The 16,842-nt window shown below is 52.4% G+C and overlaps 1 protein-coding gene across 3 annotated transcripts; it reads left to right on the top strand.

The window, feature by feature from the left end:
* The first annotated feature begins 378 nt into the window (after positions 1-378).
* LOC131209851 (cell growth regulator with RING finger domain protein 1-like) lies at positions 379-16,632 on the top strand. Of its 3 annotated transcripts, none has more exons than XM_058202997.1 (8): positions 379-487; positions 3,354-3,723; positions 7,660-7,817; positions 9,481-9,652; positions 10,388-10,538; positions 13,133-13,240; positions 15,138-15,432; positions 15,628-16,632. In XM_058202997.1, the coding sequence occupies exons 2-8, from the start codon at positions 3,617-3,619 to the stop codon at positions 15,807-15,809; spliced, it is 1,173 nt and encodes a 390-aa protein (XP_058058980.1). In that variant the 5' UTR covers positions 379-487; positions 3,354-3,616; the 3' UTR covers positions 15,810-16,632. The 3 variants fall into 3 exon arrangements, with proteins under 3 accessions (XP_058058980.1, XP_058058979.1, XP_058058981.1); XM_058202996.1 differs by lacking the exon at positions 379-487 and adding an exon at positions 2,444-2,576; XM_058202998.1 differs by lacking the exon at positions 379-487 and adding an exon at positions 2,447-2,573.
* Positions 16,633-16,842: the final 210 nt, after the last annotated feature.

The following is a 16,842-nucleotide window of genomic DNA, read 5'->3' on the forward strand; positions in this document are numbered from 1 at the left end:
CCATTCAACGCAGCAACGGAATCACTCCATCCTCGAACGATGATAGAACGGATTAAATGCTGAAAAAAGGATAAAACGTTGTTCTGTGGATGTGAATTTGAATATTGATCATTGTGTAGTTGTTAAAAATCGAACAATTGCTCTTGTTTCGGTTGCGTGCTACATCGAAATTGCATACAATTTTCCTGATCGGGTCGGCGACAGCTGATTAACTGTCAGTCGCGCCGTACCAGAAAAAAAGTGCAAGAAAAAACACCCGACGCACATTGTGAAATAATAACAAACGTGAGTAATCGGACAAGTCGGTGCATTGTGCGCGCGTGTGTGGTTCGACGGGTTAAGTGGCCGGAGAAAAAGAGCCACGCAAAAATTATAAACCAACATCTTCACTATCGGCCAATTATACAAGGGCCGTGCTTGTAAATAGAGACATCCGATCGGTCCGGTTTTTTGTTGCTTCCGCGGCGGCCGCGACACCTGGAATGCGGTAACTAAAGCGATTCAGTGACCTCTCGACTAAACCGTCGTGTGGCCAATCGATACGGCCGACGACGGTGAAACCACGTGCCAGTGATCCAGAAACGACAAGCGTAAACATATGTGTGTCCTGCAGGCCTTGACTCGCGGCCCAATTCTACGTAATGACCGCTTTGAGATGCGGTGGAGATATCAGCGCCCCCGGCCGATCCGACAGTTTCAAAGCGACACTTCCCACGGCCACGGCTGCGATAGAAGGGAACCGTCCGGATGTTAATGGGGCCCAAATTGAGGCGCAAATTGTTTTTTCTTTCTCTCTCCCATCGCTGTTGGGGCTGCCGTTTCCTTAGTTCCCGAATCAGGCCACTCGACCGTACAACGGGGACGCGGTAGGATAAGATCACGGCGAGTGTGCACAGAATCCCACCACAACGTTCGCGAGCCGGGAACGGAATTTTCTTCTCCATTTCGGTGCCGTTCATTAATCTTCCGCAATCATGGCCGGGAATGGCGTGCAAAAAAGCGCCTCTGCATGAGGGAGCAGTTTTTGGGCCAACGGTACTGCCCGGCCCGGCACCGGTTGGCGGAACTCTGCCAGAATGGGGTCCTAAAGCGGAGAGGAATACGAAAATCTATGCTGCGGGTGATGGAAGGGGATTCCTATTTTGCGGTACGCCGGCCGATGCGTGTAAGGCCGTGGCAGTGGAAAAACACAAACAATAATCGGTCGGCACCCGAAGGTCGTGTACCTGGTCGCGCACATGCCCTCGTGTGGGACACTCTGTACCTGTACATCGCTCGTGTGCGTGTGCGTGCACCGTGAGACCAAACATGCGGCACACGCGAGACGCATCGATGAACTTCTTGGCGTACGTCCTTCCGCGCGGCACATCAACCCACCATGGAGGAGGACAGCCAATTGCTCTTTTCTCCCGTTGCCGATTGGGGTGGCAAATACATATTGTTTTGTGTCTAAAGTTCGTCCCCCTTGTGCGGTGTCACGGGTCTGATCCGATGGCTTGACGACCACTAAAATTCCTTGCGGATGAGGTAATTTGTTAGCACTTTTTAAGGCTACAAACTAAAAGCCGGCTGGCTGTTGTTGTCGACAACGGAACGGAATTTCGGTCGACCAACCGACCGAGACGGCGGCGCGGCGTCGTCGTCTTCCTACGCTTCAGGAGGCGCTGGCGCCAGCCGGGAGAATCCGGTTCTTTGGAAGAAAGATAACGCGTGTGTTAAAATTCGGACCCACCATCAACCCCGAGAGACGCGAGACGAGAAATGCGCGAAAAGCGCGCGGGGAGTTGTTTTGAAGCAGATTGGAATTTTCACCTTTCGGGCGTCCCGGATCGTTGCGGTCGTGGTCATCGACCGGTCGCCACGCGCGGGAATGCGAAAACAGCCATTACTCCGGCCCCACCTGGAACGAACCACGGAGAAATCGGCAGTCTGGTGAAGCGCATCCCAGTTGGCCGTAAATAGTTCATCGACACGGGCGGTAACTACGAGCAAAGACACGACCAATATGGGAGGAGATGACGCATTTTGTGCCACTGGCCTGACAATGATTGATCCTTGGTGTATTGCAGGTTTTCAGCAACAATTGCAATGCCTCGGCAAAAGCTCCCGAGAGGCCACCGGTTGCAGCTGCATCCGATGACGCGTAAAGCGGTTGCGAAGAAAGGCATCCAAGTATGCAAAGCGGTGCGATGGGCTTGAGCGTATCTCGTCGCGGCCTGCTGAGAGACACACGAAGACGGTTCGGTCAGTCGGTTGGTGAAACCAGCAACTAAGAGCCCCACCAAAACCCGACGTCAGCCGAGCGCGCGGTAGTGTCTGGACTACGCGAGTAGTAGTTGTCCGGTCCGTCTAGTTTCTTGCGTCCGATCGCGTGTACAACCGTTGCCCTGCGGCTCGGCTCAGCCTGTCGCGCACGCACCGGCTCAGTTATGTTTCAGCGCTGCTGAGGAGAAGAAGCGATGAACTATCGCCGGCAGAAGTTGTCGTCGTCGTTGTTGTCGCTGTGCCCTGTTTCGTCGCTTTAGTGCACAATAGTCGCGGCGCGAAAAAAGACTCCGATGCTCGTGGGAAGCGTGGTGAGTGGAAGTGGAAGTCGGAAACCCAATCTGCGGAGTGACCGATCGATGGATCGGGAAACAACGACAGGCTACCGGGGCAGGTCAGGGAATGCAATCGATGCGAAATGCGATCTTCATCGATCACAGTTCGAAGGGTTGCCGTACGCTGCGTTGCTTAAAACATTTTAAGAGAAAAGTGCCGTGGATCGTGTGTCATCCGCAATCCGACGGCCGGCAGCTGAGCACGTAAGAAGGAAGTGGACGTTGAAGTGTGCGCATCTCCCTCTTTGGTAGGCAGGCAGAAGAAAGCAGAGCGCCGGCGCCGGCACGGTTGTGTTGCGTGGCTTAAGCCAAAAGACGAAAAAGCCGATAACTGCGAAAAACAACATCGCAGTTGTGGTGATGATGATGATGATGATGATGATGCCCATCGGTCGCGATCGGACCCGCGATCTGGCGGCGACCGGACGCGATCTAAATTCGGGTTACTTTCTCTTTTTGAGTTCGTAAATCTGTTTATATGTTTTCTCCCATTTCTCGCCCTTTCTCTCACACTTTCACCCCTTCTCTTTCTCTCTCTCTCGCTGGTTGGAGCATTAGAGACCGCGATCGGGTGTTGATGCGTGTTTTAGATCAGTCGCCGGGACCTAGGTAGCCGGTACGGCACTTCCGCTACCCATTGCCATCGGGAGTGTTCTCGCGGACAGTTGTGCCTGTGTCATGGGTGATCCTTGCTAAGCGTCTAATCAATCTGTTTCGACCTTTTCTTGTTCCCCACGTGTGTGTTTCTTAAAGTGCCAATCGAATGAATTGCTATCCGTCGGTCGTCTGGGCGAATGCACGTTGATCATCCTTTCCAGGACGATAGATTCAGGTTTGCATTTCTTGTCGTGCCGTTCCGTGTGTGTGTGTGTGTGTTGCTAGGAACGATCGTGTGAAACATCCCAAGAGTGTCAACATCGTGCCGACTTCCGGAAAACGGATTCAAAGAGGCACACCCAAAAGGCAGAAGAAACGGAAGACAGCTCACTCGCCTTCACTACTACTTCACACACAAGATGAGTGCGTTTAGTTCGTTGGCCTTTTCGGCGGCCGAGTTCAGCAATCTGGTGCCCCTAACGGCGGTGATCGTGTGCATCGGTGCAACGATCATGTTTTTCATCAAGTAAGTATCATACCGATATCAGGTGAAAGTTTCTCACGATTACGATTTTTCACTTTTCCGGGTTTTCACTTGCTACGGCTGCGATCGGAGCAACGATTTGTGGGCTCTCCCTTCGCTCAAGATGATCGCCTGTCTTTTAACGGTGGCAACCCATTAGCGTGTCACGATCCGGCTGGAGGGCACCTTATCGCCAAACTAACATTGAATCGGTTCCGGTGTTGGCGGCATTCGAAAACCTCAAGGGCGTCAATTGCGGAAAGCTACATCGACACCGCCCATCGCCCGGGTGCGGCGTCGATCGGTTTCGTGTCTGCTGTCGGCCGTCGGTTATCAAAAGCATATTCTGTTTTGGGCCATTTGGGCTCCGGTTGCCAGTCACGGAAGATGTGTCAACTAAAACCGGTTAGTTCGTGGCGGTTTGTTGTTTTTTTTTAAAGGAAAAAACGGCCCACAAAAGAACCGCAGTGCCCAAGTCCCATCGGTCGGTCGGAGACATAGAACTTAGGCGTATAATGCTCCGACCAGACGGCGTGGATAAACAGCTGTGCTCGTACGGGGATTGCGTCCCGGCGAGGGGATTTTGAGTGAGTTTTGGGGCTTCGAGGAAACGGTCGCCAGATCGTTCGCGAAACATCCAAATGCCCGCACGTCACGGACTTGATGTTGTCTTAGGGTAATCTTCACGACCGCCTATCATATTACGCGTGATAGTTGTAAACAGTTTCTTGTTTTAAGGAACTCTTCGATGGATGAATCACCGTAGCGAAAAGCGCTGGCAAACTAGGAAACGGACGAACGAATACCGGGGAGAGTATCAAGACTCTCGCGTAGCGGGAAGTCGAAGAAGAAATCGCCCAAAGTCTAACCAGCCAAAGTTTAGATTCGATTCCGTCGCGAATGGTGGTGTGCGAACGGGAACTCCTTTAAGCAGCGCCAACACTTCTACCAACCCGAAGTCTCGAATCCAATCCAATGCAAGCGGCTCGCCGGTCTGAAACTCTTGCCCGATGGTGGGGCTTGGCGTGCGATAACGCACGACCGCTGCGCGATTGTCGCGTCGATATTCGGTGCTACCCTTCTCTAGAGTATGCAACTACCGCTATGGTGTCCTTGAAAAATTCGACCACAATCTGGCACTGCTTCAGTTCGTGCGTTGCGTGCGGCTTCCCTCTACGGCGCGAGCCATTACATGCTCGGAACCACTCGGTCGCTCTTTGTCTGCCGCACCGTAGCCCTTTTGCGCTCTCTGTCTCCCGTGGCGGGCGTTGAGTCCGTGGGCAGCATAAATTAACCCCCTCGGTTTGCTGACTGAGAGGAACGCATCGAACCGCGAACCGGTGACCAACGGCACAGTGTTTTTCATGATCATCCAGGCCGAGTGTAATAGTCGTGGGTAGCACCACCCCTTACACGGCGGCGTGCTGTCGTTCGTGCACAATCGTCCAGCTCCTCCCGGTGTTTCGGTAAACCCTGTGAACTTCACGTACGAACGACGACGATGAATGGGACGACACGCACCCATCAAACTCCGATTCGGCAGCGAGTTTTCTTCCGCATCGCAACGCTTGGAGTAGCCCGCATTGCCTTTTGGACCTTTCGGCGATTAAGCTCGAAATAGTTTTCTTCTATTCTTGGGTTTGTCTGTTTGCTGCTAGCCAGCCAGCCAGCTTGTGGCTTGGCGCCGCGGGCCAATGGCGCCCCAAAACCCGCCGAGAATGGGATGTCCGAGCCGTTGGCACCACCGGAGAACCTGTCTTTGGCAGTAAGCTTCTTTTTTACTATTGTTTTTCTACCCAAAGCCTACACGTGCCACGCTGGAGCGGATGTTTTCACCATCCGATTGGCTTTTTTAGGGCCAATCTAATATTCTATGAGGCAGTCCACGCTGTGCCGTCCCGATCTTGTTATCTCCCGATTTATTTGCATAACGATAGGTGTCACGAAATGACTCTCCAAATGGTGGTCCTCCACACGGTGCAGTTTTTAATGGCTGGTTTAACAATTGATGTTTGATGAACGAAATTCGAACTATTGGAAAAATAAAATCGAATCGTTAAATCGAATCGCGAAAGGATTACTACTGACACGACGACGGTAGGAAGACGAAAGCTATTCCTCGTGAAGGTCACAACAACGGGTCTTTGTTTATTTATTGTGACTGCAAGAACGGACAGCAGAGCTTAACAGCCAAATAGTAATGTTTGTTGACAGTTTGGCCGGAATTCATGATGCAACACAGCACCAGAATCAAGGAAAACTGTTTCCTGTTTGTTTTTTGGCCACAGCGCACACGCAAGACCAGTTTTTCTATTATGGACGAATTCTTCTGTTACTGTAAAATGTTGCTTCATTAATTGACGAACTGTGGGCCTGCTGGGGGCCAATTATCGGAACCATGCTAGTCGTTGGACTGATTGAATATCGATGAGCGGCGCAACGGTGAATGTTCCAAACATGCGTAGGATCAAGTAGCGATTGGAGCGTTGGCGACGATCAGAAGATGGTGCGCTTTATATAGCAATCCAAGAAATGTAACGTGTTGTTCGAAAAAGCTGCGGTTCAGTAATGAGGAAGAACATAAAAAACCACTAATAGATGTGTGATTAAAGACTGTACCGATTTCCGTCCAATTCTAGCAGTAAATCCGCCGTGGAAGTTACCGTTGCTAGTTCGACGTAGAAGTCGTGCCTGAAGTCGAACCCCCGCATTGTCACCGGCACACAGTTGCTGCAGAAATTCCTTCACCTCGCAACCGGCAAACCCGGCGATCCGCCGGCAGAGCGAGAGACTTGGCCGCGATGGAGACGGCGAACCGAAATCTGCAAAAAGCCGGCTCCCCGTGCGCCGTGAGCGAGCCGTTGAATGAAAAATCAAACTAAAAAACGTACAGCCTTGACTCGCTTTCAAACCGGTGTGTGGCCCGGCATGGCATGTTGGGCCGCGCCACCCGCGAAACCCCGTTGCACGAGACTCGCCCGCCCGCCACGGTGTGCCACCTGGAACCGAAGAGACGGCGAAGACACCGAACCGAACGGTGTGTCTGGTGTGTCACATCTCTCGGCGACGGCGGTGGCCACGCTCGTGACTGTTCTCGGATTGGCATCTAAGGCGAGCACGTTTAAGGGACGGGTTACCAAACGCTGCTGCCGCCGGATTAACGTTCCGCAACGGTTCTTTGGTAACGGGGCCCGCCGGTAGAATTGATGTGTTGGCCATTCTTCGATCGTGAGTTACAGAACCACGGATCACGCATTGCTACACCGCGTGTGTCGCCCGGAGCTGCAGGAATGCAGCCGGAGCGGTTGCACTTCTCATTCGCCCCCGGAGGGTCAGCTGGTGGCCACTTTCTGGTCCGCCTGTTATCCGTTTTGGAGCTGGCTGGAGAGTTGTTTCTCGAGTGTGGCTCGCGGCCGGCCAAGGAATGGTGAAGCAATGCGCGCGCGCGAACCTCTCCGTACTGCGCACCCGGGGTGTTTGGTTTGACTATTTATTGCACACCGTGTACACCTCGTCGAGCCACTCGAGAGGAAGGGCGAAGGACAACGCACTCGTCACTCGTTGTTGCCGTCGATGTCCGTCCGTTGTCGTGTAGTAATCCCTCGAGGTTACCGGCTCGAGGAGGAGTTATTCGTCCCTCTTGGCGAGGGGTTTGTGGCAAGAAGAAATGAAGAGACAGTTGCCCCTGAACGGCGTCAGGAGAGCAACAGCCAGCCAGCGTCGGGAGGCCATCTCCAACGGTTCTTCGCTTGCCAGCGCGTGCGTCGGCGACGAGTGCCGGTGTGGCGGTGTACCCTTTACCATTTCGCGTCGAATGACGTCGCCGGCCCGGCGGCGGGGTTAGGTCGGTCTCTGTGCAGCCTCCAACAACGTGATCTTCCAGCCTGATGTTTGTTCTTTTCTTCTCTTGTCTCACACTTTTCTCTGCCTTCTCCCCAGGGCCACCGTCATACTTCGCGTGCAGGCCGATGACGTGCTGCGGCCGTCGAATGTAACGCAGCAGAACCATAACGTGCACGTACCGCGCCTCAAAATGACCCGGGTCCACATACCGTTCACCTTTCGGCTGCTCGACGCGGGAAACAACTCGTTCGATGGTAGGTATTGACGCGCTGACCGTGGTTGGCCAGCCATTTCTGTTCTGTCTTTCTTTTAGGGTTTATGCGGCTCGTTAACGCGTTGGATAAAGTGGCTAGAAAAAAATGGTCTGAAAAGGAAGAACGCGAGATGCGGAACTTACTGTTGGACGAACGTTGTCAAAATGGAATATTAGACGACGACTGGCCTACTGTGGCATGTTGCACTGCGCTGCATTTAAAAGATTCAATGAGTGACATTTTATACCACGTGACAGAGGTTACGGGGGTTAATTGTATGAGACCATAACTAGCTTCGGAGTGCTGGCCCAAAATGACCAGACTTGTTGGAATGACCATGACTAACGTCACAAGTCTCCTTAGAAGGTAGAGGGAATCTCTGTTGTAGTCTAAGACCGCTCTGCGGTTGTAGCTGCCGGATAAGTAAGGTCACGAGTTTCAAATTTGTTAGCCACCACGATGTGCCCGCTGCGGAAGTCAGCTTGTTTCATATTTATTCAGCTTTTGTTTTGTTTAACAATTTTCCTCCTTTGCCCCCCCGCGGCAGAAGGCGCACGACTTGGCATTAGGAATTAATTTTCATGCCAATCATTAGAAAAGACGCACACGGCACCGGTGCCTACTTTGACTGATGCGGTTGCAACGTGCTGATAATTAAGCACAATGTTAAAGAGTTTTACGGCGCTGCGGACGCTTTTTGCCAACTCCATCTTCTCCACGATTAATAGGTTCACGAATGGGATGTGCAGCGGCTTCAATTTGCATTAGCACGGCGCACGGTGGTGGTGGCTTTGGCCACCTAGCCGCCGCACCGCCCGTTTCGATGACAAACGGCGCTTCAAATTACTGTCATTCACATGACGGCGGGCTGGCGGTGGCGTCGCAATGCTGGAACCGTACCTTTCGCCGCAGGCGCGTGCACGAGAACGTCTAGTCCCGTGTACCGGACGGAGCTTTGCTCCACCGCGACCGTAGCGCAAAATGAAACGTGCAGTGATCGGTTGGCGGAATCTGTACGCCGGGGCAAATGATGCAATGGCGGCTGCAACAACTGTTGTAGCATCCCGCAGTTCCACCACCTCCCGTTCTGCGCTGTAATGCGAGGAAGAGAGTCGTTAAAAAGTCATTCCAGTTCCAGCCTGGAGTGAACCTACGTGACCAGTGTCACGTGAGGAAGTTCTATATTCTGTACCGGCGCGCGCACAGCCAACCGACGTGGCTCGTAATCTCGCGCGGCCGTGGTATCAGGTGCCTGCAACCAGTTCTCAGCACCCGGGGCAAAGGTGATGCTGCTGCGGGTGGCGTAGTAGCGGTTCATTTGCAATCTTGTTCAACGTCGTCAACGCTGAAATGGCAAACAGCGTCGGTCGCCACGTCATCGTGTGTGTCATTTTCACTTTCCACGCCAGGAACATGGCCCCTTGTTCGGTGCGGCCGCCCATATGGTGCCATGGTGTGCTTTTCCGGGGTTTTTGCCGGTGCCCGTTTTCCTGGTTACAGAACGCGGCTTCCCCGTTCTTTGTCGTAAGTCCGCCTCGTGACTTCCTGTCTCTGTTAACACGGTCTCGTTTAAGATTATGTGTGGCGCCCGAACTGTGAGAATGCTGGTTAATGCTGTTTTCTCTCCTCTGTCTCTCTTTGTCTCCCTTTGTCTCCCTTCCAGAGGTCCGTCTAGCGGTGTCGAGCCAGGTGAAGTACTCGCTGCAAGCCTTCTGGGGCGTCTCGATCCGTGAGCTGCACGTATCGCTGTGGAGAACGTGGAACGACCTCAAGGAAGCGTCGCGCTCGCACATCGTAGACTCCAGCTACTGTCAGCAACTGGCAACTAACGTAAGGTCTGACTTCACTGTTGCTCGCCGACCCTTATTCTACCTCCATATAGCTTCCGCCTAGAGCCGCACAGCGTTCTGGAAGAATTGGATTCTACTTTTACGTCGATTGGCCTTTGCTCCTCGTCTGGGCTTCCCTCAGCAAGGGAACGATCGCCAAGCTAATTATTTGAATAAACGTCGTGGATCATCATTTTTTATCACACTTCGGCTGGCCGTAGTGTGTGTCCGCAAAACCAGTTTACGGCGCGAAACAATGACGCGAAGAAGTTCCCCTCGGAAGGAGATCAAATCGAGATGGGCGAGATCGAACATGCTTATTCTTACAACGGATGGTCAGAGAGAAAGAGAGAGAGAGAGAGCGAGAGAGAAAAGAAATACCCAAGAACAGTCGTACAGACGGCATCCCGCGCAGAACACTGTTGGTGGACTGGTTAAAAACATGATTAAATTGTGGCGGAAAAAAGTAAAAGTAGTTGACAGATCCAGTTCTTCCATCCACCAGACGGTAGAGTTGGCTCTTAAGCGGAACTAATTATGGCCTTGTTTTTAACTGAAAGACTACAGTGCGCCTACAGAGAAAGAGAGAGAGAGAGAAGGCCACCCACCGATATCACTTTTTTCATCTTGCTATTTCTTGCTGTCTCTTTTTTTTCCACTCCATTCCGGCGGACGGATCAACTGACGGACGGATGGACGGACGGTCGGTTTTGGATTGACCCACGCAAACGGTCCACACAGATGCTGCCCACCGCACGCGGAGCACATCATAGCGTTGCAGTCACCGAAGCCACCACTGATCCTGGGCGCTCCGCCACGGCTGGCGTATCCGCTGGTGGTGTTCATGATCCGCGAGTCCGAACCGGACGAGCTGCTCCATCCCGATGAAACGGTATGTATCGATATCGGGGAATCCGATAAGAGACCGTACACGACATTTAAAGCACTGAACGATCGTCGTCGTTACGCTTGAACACATCCGGAGGCCCCGGTACACCCGCCCGGAACGAGATGCTTGAATCCCGTGGAGCTCGCGCCAAATTTGAATGATTACGCGCCCGAAGCGCTGCCACGTCTTGTTACAACTCGATGATGTGCATAAATTAAATGTTGTGTCATCAAACTGGCCGTTGCTTCACTTTCGATTCGTGTCGGAATCGAGGCGTTCTGGGAAACCATCGGTGACGGAAATAACAACCTATGAAAAAAACGGCCCATCTTCACCGGTGTGTGGGCAGTGCGGTCATAAGTGGACCTATACGGGGTTTACAGAAACGATCGGAATTTTTTGCCGACTTTGGTGATCATTATTATGTAAAATGGCAAACTCTCACCGCGCTGCTTTCTTCCTTGTGCGCTTCGTGCGCGGACGATGTCGTCTTCTACTCCCCGGCTCGATTTGATTGCCGTCGAACCGTTTGAATAAATATTATCAAAATAAATATGTCCGAAAAAAGGGGCCTCCCGGAGATGCAAAAGATCCCCCCGAGATTACGGTGCCCGTTTTGGCAGGGTGGAAACAGGAAGTGGCCCCGACAGTCGCGGCCGGACAGTTTTGCGTAATCGTTCAGGAGTGTGAGTTGGGTCGCACACTTTCGTAACATCCCGTGACCCGTTTCGTGGAGGCGTCTTAACTTTCTCGTCCCTCGCGAAGCTTCGCGGCATGATTTGCTGCTTTCGGAGCAACCGTTTCCAGTGCCCAGAATGCTGCCTGCTTAACGTACTTTTGTTGCCAGGTTTACCACTGTTCAACCGACAAAGGTTCGGTTCGACTTATAATTCTGATTTTTTCGTTTTAGCCGAGCGCGCGGATTGTACAAATGACATTTTTCTTACGGAACAGAAGAAATTGTTTGAATCCACGGGAAAAGTTTTCTCCGCGGGCCGTCGGGGAAAATTTGTCGCCATCGGTCAGAAACGGGACATCGTCCCAGGGACAGCCGGCGTCCCCTTTTAAGGGTCGTATCGGGGCCGATGTACCGGTTTTCTGGCTTCTCGAATCCGCTTCTTCCGTACGCTGTGGTGCGCTCTCGGATTACTTGCGCTCGGCGGCCGCAATAGCCCATCGCAAAGGCCCTCTCGGGAAAGAAGCGGAACCGCACCACCGGAGTTGGTGCGTGTGCTCTAAAGAAGCGATACTTTCACTCGTCGACATCATCTTGGGATGTGGGTTTTTTGGTCGAGAGGCGTCTTTCGAGCTTGCCGGGCATCGAGCGAGGGTTTTCACTTTCGCCCGAACCTGTAGGTGGCTCGACGTAGGTTTTATTACACATCCGTCGTCCGGTCCGTCACGTCGTTTTTTGTACCACGAACGCAATTGTGCAAAAGTACTTGTTGGGGCCTTCGCAGAAAGAAAGTGGGCAGCGAAATGGGCACGTGAAATGGACCGGCTCATACAATTACTAAACAAAAATTGTGAGGTGGCGTGAAAATGGCGCCCGATGCTTCCCCGGCTTTTTTGGATCCTGCGTGCCAGTACCTCACACGGAGATGGCCACGGACAGCCGGACGATGAAACTGGCGTCAATTTATGGTTTGTTTTTCTTTTCTGACCGGTTTCGGGGGTTCGCTGTCGCTTTCGTTGAGGCGTTGGAAGAAGATTCGTCCCGGGATGGCCAACTGAGATTGTGTTGACTTTCGCCGTACCGAGCCAAGCCGGCCAGAGTGGTTTGAACCGGTTTCGTCCTAGATACGGGCGTGCGCGCGCTCGGTCAAAAGAGGCTAGCCAAAAGAGGTGGATCGCGTGCATAATCAGTTTCGTTGGCGTGGAAACGGTTTTCGGCAACCGATCGACGATCGCGCGGATTGCGATCGGATCACGGCATTCTGGCTGCCGTGGCTTGGCCGTCCGTCGTGTTGTTGTCGGCGACGGCAGCTGGCCTGCGGGCCAACACAAATGACGTAGGCCGCGCGGAATTTGCAGACTGTTTATCCAGACTGGCTGGCCGGTGTGTTGATCTGGCGCGGCCCATGATAGATGGTTGCTTTATTACGATCAACAGCAGTGCGGGTTGTCAATGTTTGTTTTCACCAGCAAATCAAAACTTGCCGCAAAGAATAAAGTGGCCAAGAGGCTGCCCAAAACGATCTAATGTCAGTTGACCAAAGGTACGGAGCTTCCCGGGTGCACTAGTCTCTGCGGATCGCCTGATGTCCCGGGAATAAAACTAACGAATAGGAGAGTGATGCGATGGTTGCTGCGATGCTACGGACATTGAATGTCAAAAGTGTAGCCAATTTCACGGTGTGTGGCAACAGGCAAGTGTCCAATTTGATCTAATATCTTTAGAAAGTACATTAATAAGCCAATTGTTGTCGAGTAATGGCACGTACCACCAGAAACAATCGACCCCAACGGTGCGTAACTACAATCGTTAGCCGGTGAAGGTGACAGTGTTTAAAACGAGCGCATAAAAAATGCCAAACAAAAAACCCAATCAACGCACGCGTTTCTAATGCATTTTCCGCCTTTTCCCTCCCATGCAGGTCATTTTGGTTATTGTGGTCCATTTGCGGGACCCGGTGTGCCCGCTGCCGACGTCGATTCTAGCGCAGTACTTGAAGCAAGCGAGCGGTCAACTGTCCTGCCTGAAGGTGAGTGTGGTGTGCCTGAATGCGATGCGATAATTAGCCGCTGCTGCTGCGACGCAGCTAACGAGGACAACGTGGCCACCGGCGCCCGGTGACGCGGGGGGACTTTGATTGACCGAAACCGAGCGCGACGAAAACGGTACAACGCCGTGCGGTGGTGGCGGTGCAACCGAATCGATGCGCGCCATCGATGCGATGCCGAACCTACTCGGTTGAAGTCGCCGGCTTGCCCGCTGATCGGATGCTGTGTCTTTCGGGTTGCGAGTTGCCAATTAATCGGATAGCGGAGTTTCGATTCACCACCACGGACGCCTAGAACACGCACGGCGCGGCACTGTGGCACCCCGGTTGCCGTTGGTGGTGGTGGCCCCCACGGTGTCACACGCGGGTTCGATGGGTGGCTGGCTGCCTCCCTGGCTGTTACACAATCCGTGGTGGTAAGCGGGCGCACCGAGGCGACCTTCACAGTTCAATTGACGGTGCGCACACGGCTTGTCGGCGGAGGCTGCTGAGATCACGGCGCCGCTTTTGTTGCAGCCCCAACCTCAGCAATCCACTTCTTCACTACCTATCCCACCTCATGCGTGTTGGTGTGTGTTGGCCGAGAATGTGCAGCCGTGATTTGGGGAGGCAGCCTCTGCAGGGAGGCCTACTTACGAACAACAACGGCAACAGCAGTAGAAAAACCTTCCCCGAGAGAGGACACATTACCACCGACGAGACGTTTTGTTTTGCTTTTCTCACCTGGCTGATGATCGGCGGCCGCTGGTAGTGGTCGCAGCACACGGGGCACGGCATCGGAAAGGTTTTCTTTTCATGGGCAACATGTGGCAACCGGTGCGGCTACTGCTGCTGCTGCCTGTGGCCCCACTCTGCGCCCAGCGGCGTGGCATTAACATTACCGTGCAACCCGTTCGACGGCCTCGAGTGGGACCAGAGAGTACACTGCTGGACATAACTTCATCCATTGCCGTGTCGCTGTGATGCGCGACTGATAGCTGTTTCTTGATGGTTGACTTTACTTTTTACCACATCTTAACGGTCGGAGTGCAGCCCACAAGGGTTTAGAGGAAATGTTGGCCCCAAATTTCAATGATGATGCTCCCACTGCTTGGAAACGTTCAGAACGCAGTCGTTTGCGTGTAAAAGCAGGCGTAGTATCGAATGTACTAAGTTTTAGTACACCGTTCACATGTACCGCTCATGGCCAACTGCTCTGCCTACTATAATGGCGGCTTCTCACCGACAGTTCACTGTACCTGCATTACCTGCTCGTCGTCGGTCGGATGGCTTCTTGCTCCGATGCGGCCACTGCCAATGACCACCGGGCCGCCACCGGTGCCGGGGGGCCCCTCAACTCAAACCGGCCAGCGACTGGTTTTATTTACATCGGCGGACCCTCCGTCTGGCAGGCCATAAATGAACTCATTGCAGGCCAATGTTGAATACCGGTTTTTGGTGCTTCATTTTGCTGTCCGTTCCGTCGGTTCTCTCTATTAATGCGCACGGGGACTTGGTTTGACTTTTTTGGCCTAGCTTATTACCGCCGGCTACTGTGGCACGCGTGTGTTATCTACTTATCGATGGCGGATGATCGGAAAGTGATATGCTGTGCGCCGACTGTCCCCTATGCGCCGGATGCCCGCCGGCAATGTCTTTTTCTGCACAACGTCGACGGCTTCGAATCGTCTAGGCAAAGGTGCCAAAAGCGGTTGGGCACGTCGGAACGCGGCGATCCGGTTCAGCTCCCAGTTTAGATGGTTCGTTTAAGCCTGAAGGTCACTGCCATTGCGACTATTGTCGCGGAACTCAAAAAAAAAATCCCCGGCGGAAGTTACTTCCCAGTTTTAAACTTCAAATTTTGTCGAATCGTTTCTGATGGCTTTTCTCACTTTCGCAGCAACTCTACCTGGCCACCGGTGACCCGATGACGGCGGATGAAGTTAGCAGTGCAGCTACCGGTAGCGGTGCAGCCGGACCAAACGGTGGCAGTGGCAGCGCAACAGCTCCGACCGGAACACTGTCCCTCGCCGAACCGGTCGCCTGCGCCGGCAACAATGAGCCGCTGCTCTGTTCCGACTCGGCCCCCCGGGACTGTCCGGTTGGTGAGCAATTGTGCGTCGTGTGCCATTACTTCCCACTGTCCCGGGCCCTGCTTCCCTGTCGCCACACGTGCATCTGTGCGGTTTGTTTCGGTGAGTGTTAATACCGTTAGCTAACTGGGAGGGCAACCACGGTCCACCGCGAAGGTCAAGACATACGCGTGTAATGAGCCTCGCAACGGTCAGCCTCTACCGGAGCGTAGCTAATTAGAAAAACACGCTCTTTCGCGCGGCAAGTGCTGCAGTTCACGTTTGTCAGTGCCCTAACTTTTATCTCTTTTCCCGCAGCCAAACTGGACCGATGTCCGATGTGCCGTGCCACCATCAGCAGCTACTTTTGCATACGAACCGAGGAGTATCTCCCGGCGAGCACGACGAACGAGCTTAAGGTCAACAGCAAACCGAAAGGAACCGTTCACTGGCTGGACGCGCTCAACGATCGACTAACCGACTTTCTTGGCTTTCGGTGAAGAACACTCGTAGACTAATGAAGGAAGCGTATCGTGTATGTGTGTGTGTGTATGTGTGATGAGGATGGTGTGAGCGATAGAAGCGGAAAGATAAAGCAGAGGTCCGGGAGCGGGTTGGTGCCACACCACCCGTCGGCCTGTAAGTGGTTGAGGGGTTGCGTAGCATCTTCCGCTCGGCGACAGCGTGAAAATGGCGGCATAATGAATTAAATATGAAAATTATGTTTATCGCTAAGTATTAGATAACGTCCGGTGGCGAAGGTTCAGTGTCCTGAAGTTGAGCCTCCGCTGGTGTTAGTAGCAGTTAGTAGCAGAAAGATGAGGAGCTTAGGGGGGAAGGATGCCGGAACAGAAGATATATAGGGTAAGGTTGGATGGTAGCGCGCGAATTGTAGCGGATTTTGTCTCTCCCATGGAAAAAAAAAGATTAGAATTAATGTGTTCCCCACTACGGATCAATATCGGATTGTACGAGTGGAGGGACATGTTTTTTTTATCTTTCGAAGCGGTACGGCGTCGGTCGGTAAATGGTTGTCCTTTTATATTATTTGATGTGTTTTAAGCAAACTACTAAACAGTTTCGAGGAGGATTATTTTCTATAGCTGTGATTTTAAATCGAGAACGTAAGTGATGTGTTAAAAAAAACAAGAGTAAGAAATCTATCCACGGATGACTGATATGTGTTTTAAAGAAAGGAATATGAAGCTGTGAGGCACTGATTGTTTTGTTTTCTTCTTGCATCGACCTTTTTCATCTTGTGTATGTGCAAGTGGTGGTAATCAAGGAAAGAAATGTTTTATTCTCGAAAGAATTTTAACTTAATTTACAAGTGGTTCGAATCGGATCGGCAACCGGAACCGTACCGGGTGATTCAAATGAGAATATCGAACAGCTCACATTTTTCAAGTTTGTACATTATTGGGAAATTTTATTTAGAACGGCCGCCTATTTTAAACTAATAAAATTTATACAAACATATTTGGGGATTTCTGTGAAGTATTAAAAAATTTAGTGCGAAATGTTGGTGGCTCA

This window comes from Anopheles bellator, chromosome 2 (assembly GCF_943735745.2).
Source record: "Anopheles bellator chromosome 2, idAnoBellAS_SP24_06.2, whole genome shotgun sequence".
Classification (NCBI taxonomy): Eukaryota; Metazoa; Arthropoda; class Insecta; order Diptera; family Culicidae; genus Anopheles; species Anopheles bellator.